This window comes from Seriola lalandi, unplaced genomic scaffold (assembly GCF_002814215.2).
Source record: "Seriola lalandi dorsalis isolate HSWRI2012SDOR001 ecotype SW California unplaced genomic scaffold, Sedor1 jcf7180002054901, whole genome shotgun sequence".
NCBI classification, from domain to species: domain Eukaryota; kingdom Metazoa; phylum Chordata; class Actinopteri; order Carangiformes; family Carangidae; genus Seriola; species Seriola lalandi.
This window is the reverse complement of record NW_019525453.1, coordinates 7,233,029-7,244,808: the sequence shown is the minus strand read 5'-3', so window position 1 is coordinate 7,244,808 and position 11,780 is coordinate 7,233,029. Positions and strand designations below refer to the sequence as shown.

The following is an 11,780-nucleotide window of genomic DNA, read 5'->3' as shown; positions in this document are numbered from 1 at the left end:
TACAATGGACATTGCTCCATTGTTATGCATTACATGAAAAAATCCTGTCACATGTCTAAAACAAAACCTTAAATAACTAATTTCGGTGGATTTTAAATTTAAATAAATAGCTTTAGGCATCATCTCAAAATTTAAGACCTTTCATAACTATAAATAAGACTTCTTAAGACATTTTATAAATTTCCTTAAATTTCAAAATCTAATTTAAGACATTTCATAATCAAGACTTTATAAGACATTTTATGGACTTAAATTAAAAACAAAATAATAATTGATACTTTTTAGAACATTTTATAAATTTACATAGGTTAAAAAACCTTTAATAATAATACAGTAACTAAACAATAAGTTGCATGAGCAATGTTTAAAAGAATACCAATAATATTGATATTTTATATATAAACAACAAAAAAATCTATATAAATATATCAAAGCAGCAAATTATCAAGAAATAAATTTGACTGAACATCCAGATAAAAATGTAAAAAGTCAAAGGAATATAAATCTAATGTAAATGTAGCTTATATAGGCAAAAACAGAAATGCAGCATAAATCCGAACAGAAATAAAACTTTTAGCAAGAATCATATTTGCATTTGAGATTTCAAACAAGTCTGCCAGTAACTGCATCATATTTTTAAGATTTTACCTGAAGTCCATGAGAAATCCGGACATTTCTGGCCTTAACTCGGGGAGGAGACAGGTGTTGACGGGCTGCATCATCCGAACAGGTCGCACTCATGAGGCTGTACAACAGGTAGGAAAACAGGCACGAATGTGAGTAAGCTATCTGTAGTCAGAAAGATGTTCGGTGTTCCCAGTTACTGAGGGTTAATTTGAAGTAAAAGCCAATATGTTGGAGGCCGACCGTTACACCGAACCATGAGGTTAGCTTCGTTAGCATAATTAACTTTAACGTTAGCTCCGTTAGCTGTTCACTGTCGACTTGCACCGCCATGGAAAAGTCTACGGAGTCACTTTTAGTCAGTCCGAACATGCTCTTGCATCATGTGGCTTTAGGGGAGCGACTCTTTGTCATGTTTCTACATTTGAAATTTTACTTACATTTACTCAGCTCAGTATAGTCCCCAACAGATGAAGCTAACGTTAGCTGCACATTTCGCAACATTTGACATAAAATTAGCCCCGGTGGACAATGACATTTCTTTTAAAGCTTAGTTTGGATATTTAATATTGATACGTTGTGGAGAGTTTGCATTGCATGAGAACATGGTATTACAGTCTTAGTAAGTCCTGGCATAGATTACACAATGTGTTGGAAAATGTCCTTTTAGATTCTGGGTTGCAGAAAACACGATACGTTTTCTACTTAAGTATAAGACTTAAGATTTATTTTCTCCTTAGCTGAGGGAGTTACTTAAGGGTGTTGCACAGAATCTCTTAAAAGGTTTCCTTTGTTAAGGAAAAAAGTTAAGTAATTTACAGCAGTGAAAGAGATGCTACAGTGGTAAAGTTCTACTGTTTCCATGGAGACAGTATGTTAGCTTGTGATACCTGTTATCACTTTTGGGAAGCTGGTAACATTACAGGAGTGTAAAAAAAACAAAAAAACATTACAGGAGAATCAATTCCTCATTGTTACGGGTGACCATTGGGTTCTCCCACTGTTCTTGGCATGTGTTCATTTTCTTGACTTATCACCATAAAATATTATTTATTAGTGTATATTTGGTATATTTTTGTTGTATATTTCCATAGATGTTTTATTCTATAGATGTTTACTTTTCTGCTGTGGTAAATGAATTTCCCAGTTGTGGGATAAATAAAGTTAATCTAATCTAATCTAATCTAAATTCAGCTCATGTTGCAGTTAAAATAGAGTCAGAGGTATCTTAAGTTTTTTTTTTCCTTAGTTTGGTCAATAATGTCTTTTGTGCAAGGATTTAACTGAGTTTGACTGATTCATTAAGTATAAGACTAAGATACGGAGAGCACCTTAAATATTTAAGTGAACATTTTAAGGAAACCTTAACTCAGACTTTAAGGAAAATCTTAATATAAGGTGTTTTGTGCAACTGGCCCCTGGTCTCAGACATGATTGCATCACATAATTTCTGCAGATTTGCCAGCTGCAATCTTTTGTTCTACCACATCCCAAAGGTGTTCTATTGGATTCAGATCTGGTGACTAGGGAGGCCACTGAAGTACAATGAGCTCAGAGTCATGTGCATGAAACCAGTTTGAGACAACTTTTGCTTTGTGACATGGGGCATCATCATCATCGTGTTAAAAGTAGCCGTTAGAAGATGCTAAATTGTGATCATAAAGAGGTACATACGGTCGGCAACAACACTCGGCTGTTGCATTCATACGATGACTGATTGGTAATGAGGCCCAAAGTGTGCCAAAAAAACAATTCCCATACCATCGCCATCAGCCTGGACTGTTGACACAACAGTACACACACTTTCCCATTGAACACATCTGAAATCTTATTCTACCACCGGCACAGAAATCATTTTGCTATCACCAAAATGTTGGCATTGTAAAGCCAGTTTTATTTATGTAGCCTAAAGTCACATAACAAATTTTATAGTTAGTTCATTTTAAGCCTTGCTTAGTTAAGGTTATACATGTTTTTTGTATGTTTGTGTAACTCCAGGTTAACATCAGTGTTGGTTTAGTGCTTATGTTATTAAGATAATAGTGAGCACATTTACTCATATTCAGCTATTTCTTTCTCAGGCTTTGTTCGGGATGTGACAGTTACTGATGCTGCTGCTGTGCAGACAGTGATGGGTTCCGAACATCAAAAGTAAGTAAACAATATGGCTAAAGAAAATGATGCAGGCATTTTTTTTCTTATACCATAAGATTAATCATTTTTCAGTGTTAGGTAAGATATTGTATAAATTTGTTATTTTGTATTTACTCTATAATCTGTATTTTTACATGAATCAGTGGACTGAGGTTTAGTGTAGTTCTATGGGTCTTTACTCTTACATTTGGGTGATATAATGTTTAAAGGCACTGATGAGACAGACCCAGGAATAGGGCTGCCTTAAGCTACAATCTCTGGTAGCCAAGTAAAGTTGATCATTATTTTATTTGTATGTTTATTATCTCTTCCAAATTCTCTGACCCAATACTTATCATACGATTGGTGACTCATTGGCTCTTTTTTCTTCTCATCTTTTAAACTGCCCAGATTACTTATGTATTCAAATGCCTCTTTGTGTGCTATGTGTTATGTCCATGCCAGTAGATCAGGGCTTTTGTTTTTATTCCCTCTTTCACTTATTAGGTTAAATCAAATGCTTTTCAGCATTTTTCAAAAATGTAGTGTAGATAAAACAATAAATGCAATTTCAGAATAGATGCTAATAAACTCGAAGAATACAACAGAACAGACATGGAGCTTGTATTAGGGATGTGTCCGAAAAAACTCCCTATTTATTATAAAGTGCGCTATATTGTCCGCCATTTACTCATTTATGAATGAAGTCATACTCTTGCCAATTGATTACAAATGATACTTTTTGAAGGATAATAATATTAACTATTTGAATTTGCAGTTCTTGGGATCCTGGTCAATCAGCACCATGCGCCCTTTGGCCAGTGGACCTCAAGTTAACACACTTGGACTGGAACCCGGAAGCAACTCTGATTCACTTCCAGGGACAGTACCTTACCATATGTGAACTGGACTATAACATCTTGCAGGGAGAAATACAGAACATACCAAAGACAGAAGCTGCAGTGGATATTGGAGAGTTCTGCCTAGTAGAAGATTTGGCTTCAGCCCACTGGTACAGAGGAAGAGTTCAGAACCAAAAAGAGGACTTGTTTGATGTTTTCCTTATAGATCACGGTAATGTCTTGAGTGTTGACATCTCCCACATATCTTCCTGTTCAAACGACCTGTTCATCCTACCTCCAAAAATAGTTTGCGGCTTTCTTGCAAATGTGTTGCTGCTTCAAGGTTGTTCTCATTCTGTAGTGGAGCAATACTTCTCAAGCCTGATTGGAAAAGATGTCACAGGTTACATTCAAGCTCTCCTTCCTCACAAAGTCCTCCTATTGGAAGCCCCTGACATCAACAATGACCTTGTTAGACATGCGTTTGGGAGACATGTGGACACAGACACCTTCCTCCTCTTGGTTGAGATGCTCACAGAGGTGCCACTCAAACAACACGTAGATCCAGTTCCTGACTTGCTCATTGAAAAGTCAAGGGGACAAGAGTTTTGCTTTAAACCAACGGGTTTGCAGGGATACGAAGACATTCTGTCATTTTGTGGGCCTAGATTGCATTGTGGGACACGTGCTAAAGTGCGAGTAACTGCTGCTGTCAACCCCGGGCTGTTTTACTGTCAGATGGCCAGTATGGAAACAGAGCTTTGGGAAATGTCAAGGGCACTGGCTGCTGTTTGTGAGTACAGAAGCAAAGCAAGTAATCAGAAGACTCCAGAAAACCTGGGTTTACTGTGCTCAGTTAAAGGCAAAGATGGGAAATGGTACAGAGGCTTTGTGCAATTTCTCCCTATCAATTCTCAAGTCAGAGTTTTGTTAATTGACTATGGATTCTTTGAATCTGTCAAAGTTGAGAATGTCCACAGGTTGCCACCTAATCTCTATTCAACACCCATCATGGCATTCCCATGCTCTCTCTCCTCCCTGAGTGATCACGATGAGGCAGTCAAAACTCAGCAGTTGAGTTTCCTCAAGGCAGGCTTGCTTGGAGGAGTGTTGGATATGGAGATCGGAAGTTTTGATGAAAAACAGCATCTGTACTCCATCACATTGTTTGGTGCTGAAGATAATTGTGTGAAAGAACTGGAGCCCATTCCCAAGCTTCCCACAATGGAAGTTGAGTCTGTGATTGAGACAGAAGAATTCTCTCCTCAGGGTGGCTATTTGTACCATGAGACAATCATGGGTGAAGTATTGGGTAAAACACTGGAAGCAGAAGAGGTGCAGGTAGACTCTGTCTTTGTGGGGTATGTCGAGCATGTCCAGAATCCCAACCACTTCTGGATAAGAACACAAAAACGCAATGATGAGTTTGAAGAAATGATGACAAAAATGACAGATCACTTCAGTCAAGTGAAGCTGGATGAAGACGTACTGTTGAATCCCGAGCTTGGGACACTCTGCTGTGCAGTTTATGAGGAAGATATGCATTTCTACAGAGGTGTGGTGACAGATAATCTTGAGCATGGAGCTGAAGTTCTTTTTATCGATTTTGGGAACATTGAAAAAGTGCCACATATGTTGATCAAGAACATACCAGAGGCATTTGCAGGCAAATCAGCGTTTGCCTTTTGTTGTACTCTTAGTAATGTTTTACCTTTGGATGAAGTGTGGACCAGCACCACCTCAGACTTTTTCAGACAAGTTGTGTCAAACAAAGCTTTGCTAGTCCACGTTGTCCAAATGAGAAAAGACAAATTTGTTGTCAACCTTTATGAGATGGGAAGTGACAACAATCAGAGTATCACTGAACTCCTGATCTCTTCCAAACAAGCTGAATATTGGAAGAACATTTCCTTAGAGCCTGTATTGCAAATCAACAATGTGACAGAAAAAACAAGGTGCCCAAGAGATAGTGTGACATCAGACATCAGTGGAAATACAGAGAAATTGGATGATAATGAGGAGGAAGAGAAGACACGCAAAAATGAAATCAGTAAAGCTCAAGCCCCTTCCAGCTTCAAAGCTTTATGCATCAAGCCCGGGTGTGAGTTTGCAGTGCACTGCTCTTACATAAACTCTCCGTCAGACTTCTGGTGCCAGCCTCAAGATAAGGTTCCAGTTTTGGAGGAACTTATGGATGAAGTTCAACAATATTACTCAACTAACACAGTCCCTCTCCAGTCAGGGGTTTCATGTTGTGTTGCCAAGTCACCTCAAGATGGAAGATGGTACAGGGCCTTCATTACAGAAAGACACAAAGGTAATGCCAGAGTGATGCTGGTTGACTATGGCCCTACTATCCAAATCAAGGAGCCTAATCTTAAGGCAATAATGCCAGAATATGTTTCTTTGGAAGGACAAGCTTTCAGGTGCAGTTTTTCTAAACTGATTGAACCTACTGACTCCAAGAACCGTGAGGACTGGAATCTGGAGGTGTGCAACTCTGTGAAAGCTTTTATCCGTAACAGCACCCACGGTCTAAGATGTAAAGTTGTCTCTCAGCTGAATGTGAAAAACAAAGGGCTGTGCCATGTTGTGGACCTCTACAACACTGAAACCCAACAGAGCGTAGCAAATTGGCTTGTGGAACAGGGCCTGGCAAGAGAAGCAACAGTCTCTACAAAGCAATGGTCAACTGTGTCACCTGAGTCTTTTGTCTACTCTTCATATGATGTAAGTCCTGAAAATGAAGAACAAGTGTTTGTGACTCATGTTAGCAGTCAGTGGGAGGTCTACTGTCACCTTGAGAGAAACACTGAAATCATCGAAGAGCTCGAAAAGAAAATCTTGGGGGAAAGTGAGAAAATGATGCAAGCCAGTACGAGACCTGTTGTGAGGAAGTTGTGCCTGGCAAAATACTTTGATGGTAAATGGTACAGAGGCTTGGCACATGCTGTTCAGTCGCCTCTGCATCTCAGTGTTTTTTTTGTGGATTATGGAAACACAAACATATCTGAGAAAACCCATGTCATGTTCATTCCCAGAGACTCTGCTGATTTGTTGTACACACCCATGCAGGCTGTGAGATGTTGCCTTGCATCAGTGTTAAAGGAGGATCTCTATGCAGATGTCAAGGAATGGCTTGATAGAGCAATCCTCAACAAGCAAGTGAAAGTCGTCATACGTGGAAAGAATGAAGATGGTTCCTTTGATGTTGAGCTGTTTGATGGGGATGTTAACATCAATGAGAAGGTAAAGGAGCTGATTCTCAGTCTTTCACCTAAACCAAACACAGTTGTTAGTTTTGACACAAGCTGCAGAAAGAGAAAACATACAGCTTTCCACGCAGGACACACGAGGATCTCAGTCAAGAGCAAGAGTCAACCTAAAGGGAGGTCCTCAAACTCCCCCACAGGGAAACTCCATAGAGGTATTCAAGTTGCAAATGCACCCCAAAAAAAGAAAGAAAACACAAAAAACAGTTTTTATGGGAAAGCTCACAACAAGAACACTAAAGTAAAACAACAAAATGAGGACAAAACAAAGAGCTTTGTTCCTGTACAATCTTTGAAAAACTCTCAAGTAAAACAACAAAGAGAGTACCAGGATACAAACACAAAGTCAGAACAACCACAACAAACAAACCAAAGAGAAATCCCTCAGCACTTGTATTTGTCTGACAGAGTGAGTGCAGGCTTCAAGGTGAAGTGCTTTATCTCCCACATTGATTCTATCAACAGCTTTTTCCTTCAGCTGTCAGAGGATGAACCTGCTATCTTGAAAATGGGTGACGACCTCAACTCAAATATTCTAAAAAATTCCTTGAAGACCACCACATCTTTGAGAGTCAATGACCTTGTTCTGGCTGAGTATGAGGAGGATGGTGCTCTGTATCGTTCTGTTGTGAAGGACTACGAAGGGAGCTCTTCCTTCAAAGTTGAGTTTATCGACTATGGAAACTCAGGAGTCGTGGGAAAGGAGAATATCTTTTTAATACCAAAGGAGTATCTCTCTCAGCCTAGATTCAGCATATCATGCTCCCTGTTGGACACAAGCGCTTATGAAAATGATGCTTCTTTCACTAATGCAGTAATAGAGAAGCCTCTCATGGTTGACTTTGTCTGTCAATATGGAAATCGATGGGAAGTCAAGGTTGAGATTCTTGATGGAGCAGTTGGTTTTGCAGCACTCGAATCAACTGTTGAAAGCATTCCCATGAACAAAAATGAAAAAGAGGAGGCTCCTATGAGTGAGAATGAAACAACTAAATCAGAAAGAATGATGCCTACTGTTAAAGGCAAAAATGTCACACTGAAAACACCAGCTGTCACACTGTCAACCAAACTGAAGGTAAAAACCTGCAGTTGCCATAGGAGAGGACCCACCACAAACAAGAGTGAGTCAAAGAGGAATAAGAGGAAAACATCCACATCCTCTGCCAAAGGGATGAGAGATCGTGCCGATGCATTCATACATCTGACTATTCAAGCTAAAGACAGGGAAAATGGAACACTTCTGTCAGTCCAGAGTAATGGGGATTTTTACTTCAGACTTGCAAGGACCAGTGACATGCTTGCTGCATTGGAAGGTTGCATATCTGAAAACCTATACAAATGCAAGATAGTGGTTAAAGAAGATGTCAAACAAGGCCTCAAGTGCATAGTTCAGGTACAGAAGGACAACAAGTGGCAAAGGGCTGTTGTTCAGCATGTAGGTGGAGAAAAATGCAATGTAGTCCTGGTGGATCATGGAATAACAGAAGAAATTCCAAGTGACTCAATCCGACAACAGTGTGCTGACCTGACAAAAATCCCGAACCTTGCAGTGCTGTGCAAGATGAACTTCGATAGGTTCAGTGAGGGAGAGGATACTCACAAATTGTGGTGTAAAACTCTCAAACCAATGATTGGCAAAGAAGTCACTCTGGTGTTTGTGTGTTATTCTGAGGCTGACAACCTTTGGATGGTTGAAATAGTCATGAATGGACTGTTACAGCAGAATGAAGAGATGGTCCTGTCACTTGCTGAAACCCAAAATAAGGCCACAGTGGAAGAGCCTAACTTGGACACAAACCCTCCTCAGCAACTTGCCTTTGCTCCTATTGATACAGACAAAGTATACTATGGTTTTGCTGCTGCAGTGACAACTCCCTTTGAGTTCTGCGTTGTTCTTGAAGACTTGCTTCTCATCATGAACAAAGTGTCCATCATGTTGGATGACCTCTGTGGGCAGATGTCTCCTCTCCCTGAAGCCCACCTCGTCCATGGCAGCTGCTGCCTGTTAAAATCAGACTCCAAGAACAAGTGGTGCAGATGTGAAATCGTGCATGCCGACACAACTGTGCTTGTAAACCTGGTGGATTATGGCCATTATGAATGCATTCCATACAAAGACCACTCCAAGCTGAAGAGACTTCCAGAGGAGCTAATGAAACTCCCAAAAGTGACATACCCATGCATTCTGCGAGGGGTGAAGCCAGTTGAAGTGGACGAGCAGTGGAATGATGAGGCAGCAGTCTTCTTCCAGCAATGTTTGTACCAGAAGAACCTCCAGATCTTCTTCAGAGAGTTTGTGTCAAACACATACTGGAAGGTGGACATTTTGGCAGATGGCATCCATGTTGCCAAGGAGCTGGTGGATGCTGGACACGCCAATTACATAGACGTCATGCTAGAACTCAGGTATGCTTCTGTCTATCTTTATCATATCTTTAATCTGTAATTCTTTTGCATTTCCCCTCCATTAATTTACTTGATTTATATTACCAAAAACACTTTCAAGGCAAAATGTGTATTCTGTCCTCACCATCACTGTTAACTGTAATTTCTCGCATCAGGAAAAATGCATATCATAGCAAAAAATTGTATTATTAAAAAAATGACCATTTTGCTGCCAGGACAGGGAAAAGAAAAATGTGTGTATATCTTCATGCTAATCACAGAAAACTTCTTATTTCAGGTTCCAGGAACAGAGGCCCTGTAAAGCCCCTCCTCAAAGCCTAAACATTGAGGAAGAGTGTGCTCAGGAGGATAAAGGCTCTCATGAGAAGTCAGATCTTTTAACTGAGGAAGCTCAGGGGAAGAAGCCACTGAACACTTCGTTTGGATCTAGTCAGTGTAAGAAAAGTGTATTTAACATATTTTGTGTATTGTGTAAAAAAAAGATTTTTGCACATTTTACTGCCAGCATTAACCAAATATTGGCTTCTATTCATTTCAAACTTTGGGACTGGTTTCCTTCAGTTTAAAATAAATAAATAAATAAATTAGTTATGTGGGTGGAAAGCGCTGACATGCAATATTCAAGAGTGGAAGGCCAAAAAAACATTGCGTTCATGAGCTGTATTGTTAAAAGAAAAATTGAATCAAATCAAATCTGGAAGAACCATTAGAAAGGTGTTATTTGTTGGCTTCCAAAGTCAAATTTTGAGTTTTGGAAGCTGAACCACCATACCAGAGAATTTGAAAAATAATCCATTATCTGAACTGCATTAGAAACAAAGAAACGCTGACAAATTTGAAATTGCAGTGTGATTTTGGAAAATGTTTGGCAGTAATGTATAGTAGCTTAGAAATAATATACAATACGGTCCTGTCACTTTGTCTCGTTTTCTTCTGTTACAGGTATTGTGATGTGAAGGCAATCACAGTAGTTCAAATGTGTGGCTAAAATGAGCAGTGAGGCCTTGCAGCAGTTTCCTGGATGCCCAGCGTCACATTTTGACTAGTGAGATACTGCTTCTTGGTTATTTTGGTTGAATGTTAAGCCTCAGCATTTTGAGTGTGAGTGCTTCCTCAGGACCACATTAACATAACTTCAAATTACTAATAGTACTTTTTAATTCACCTTAAGATGTTATTGTGAAGACTTATTTTTATTTCATTATTATTTATGTATGGGAATGGGATGTTTTGTTTTGTTTTGTTGACTTAGCTTGAGCACTTTTGAAGATTTATTAAGTCATCAGCACCATATTATTTTCCTTAATTGCACAAGAAATCTGAGTAAGTTAACCGCTGATAATTATTATAGTTGTTTCTGAATCACATTTAAATGAGCTGTTTTCCTCTATATGGGAATGTTAATAAGGCACATATTTTGATGGAGGTTACTGTCATGTTGTATTTTGAGCTGTTATAACAGTGCTTTAAGTTAAAAAAAGATGACAATGAGAACTAAATATGATGTAGCCAATGAGATATGTTTAAGTTTAAATTTTAGATTTGTAATTAGGTCTTAATTGTTGGCTTTGAGTTTTAGTAACTTTTGACAAGAAATTATTTTTCCAGATAAATAGAAAAACATTTCCAGTTGTGTAGAGTTGGTGAACAGTTCAAATAGTTCTATAGTTTGGTTTGAACTTTTTACAATTAGTGCTTTGTGCTGAATAGATTTTTGAGTTGAATGCAGTAAGGCCTTTTCAGGTGCAAAATTAAATCCTTATTGATACTTATTTTGATGTCAAATAATTTTTCCTCTTAGATAGTAGTAGCACAGAGGTTCACCATTGGTGTGGGAAAACTCAAATACAGAAATAATTATCACTATCAAGCAACCTAAGCACAGGAAACTGCTTTAAGTGAGACATACTTCATGAGCAAAGTTCTGAAGTGACCTGCACACAAATGAACAGCTCATGGCTCACCACTGGATGGCGCTGTTGAGCCATGATTGATTGGTCTTGTATCTGGAAATGCTGCTGGACATTATATCATGTCTCCCTACCCATTTAAACAGTATATTGTGATGTTTGTGTATGTATGAGTTGTGTACTAGGCTCTTCGGGACTTTACTGCAATGACCATACAAATGTTATCAGGAAGGAAAGTTTGGTTAAAAGGTTGATAGGTCATAGTGAAAGGTGGTGCTAAAGGTGGACTTTTAAATTTATAGTTATTAATTTACATACACAACGGGCATTTTATGCCCTCATAGCACGGCAAGAGTGGAAAGGTAATGCTGGGAGAAAGAGTAAGGGAATGACATGCAACAAATGGTCCGGTCGATCGGGAGTCGAACCGTTGCCTCGCTGTTCAAGGCATTTGCACACATGTAGTGTGCACTCCAAACAATCAGGTCGCTAAAATATAAAACAATTTTTTTGTAACAGTAATTGAGCAAAGAAAATAAATTAAGGTGATTAAAGCATTTCTGTAAGTCCAATAGTGAAAATTAGCAGCCAAT

At 38.9% G+C, this 11,780-nt stretch overlaps 1 protein-coding gene across 1 annotated transcript; it reads left to right on the top strand.

Moving 5' to 3' along the window:
* The first annotated feature begins 657 nt into the window (after nucleotides 1-657).
* tdrd15 (tudor domain containing 15) lies at nucleotides 658-11,049 on the top strand. Its single transcript, XM_087180327.1, has 4 exons — nucleotides 658-776; nucleotides 3,536-9,277; nucleotides 9,555-9,712; nucleotides 10,220-11,049. The coding sequence occupies exons 1-4, from the start codon at nucleotides 658-660 to the stop codon at nucleotides 10,231-10,233; spliced, it is 6,033 nt and encodes a 2,010-aa protein (XP_087036453.1). The 3' UTR covers nucleotides 10,234-11,049.
* Nucleotides 11,050-11,780: the final 731 nt, after the last annotated feature.

Coding starts and splice junctions, on each gene's coding strand:
- tdrd15 (XM_087180327.1), top strand. CDS start 658: ATGAGAAATCCGGACATTTCTGGCCTTAACTCGGGGAGGAGACAGGTG. Junction 777..3,535: donor GTAGGAAAACAGGCACGAAT/GTGAGTAAGCTA, acceptor TTGAATTTGCAG/TTCTTGGGATCCTGGTCAAT. Junction 9,278..9,554: donor GACGTCATGCTAGAACTCAG/GTATGCTTCTGT, acceptor TTCTTATTTCAG/GTTCCAGGAACAGAGGCCCT.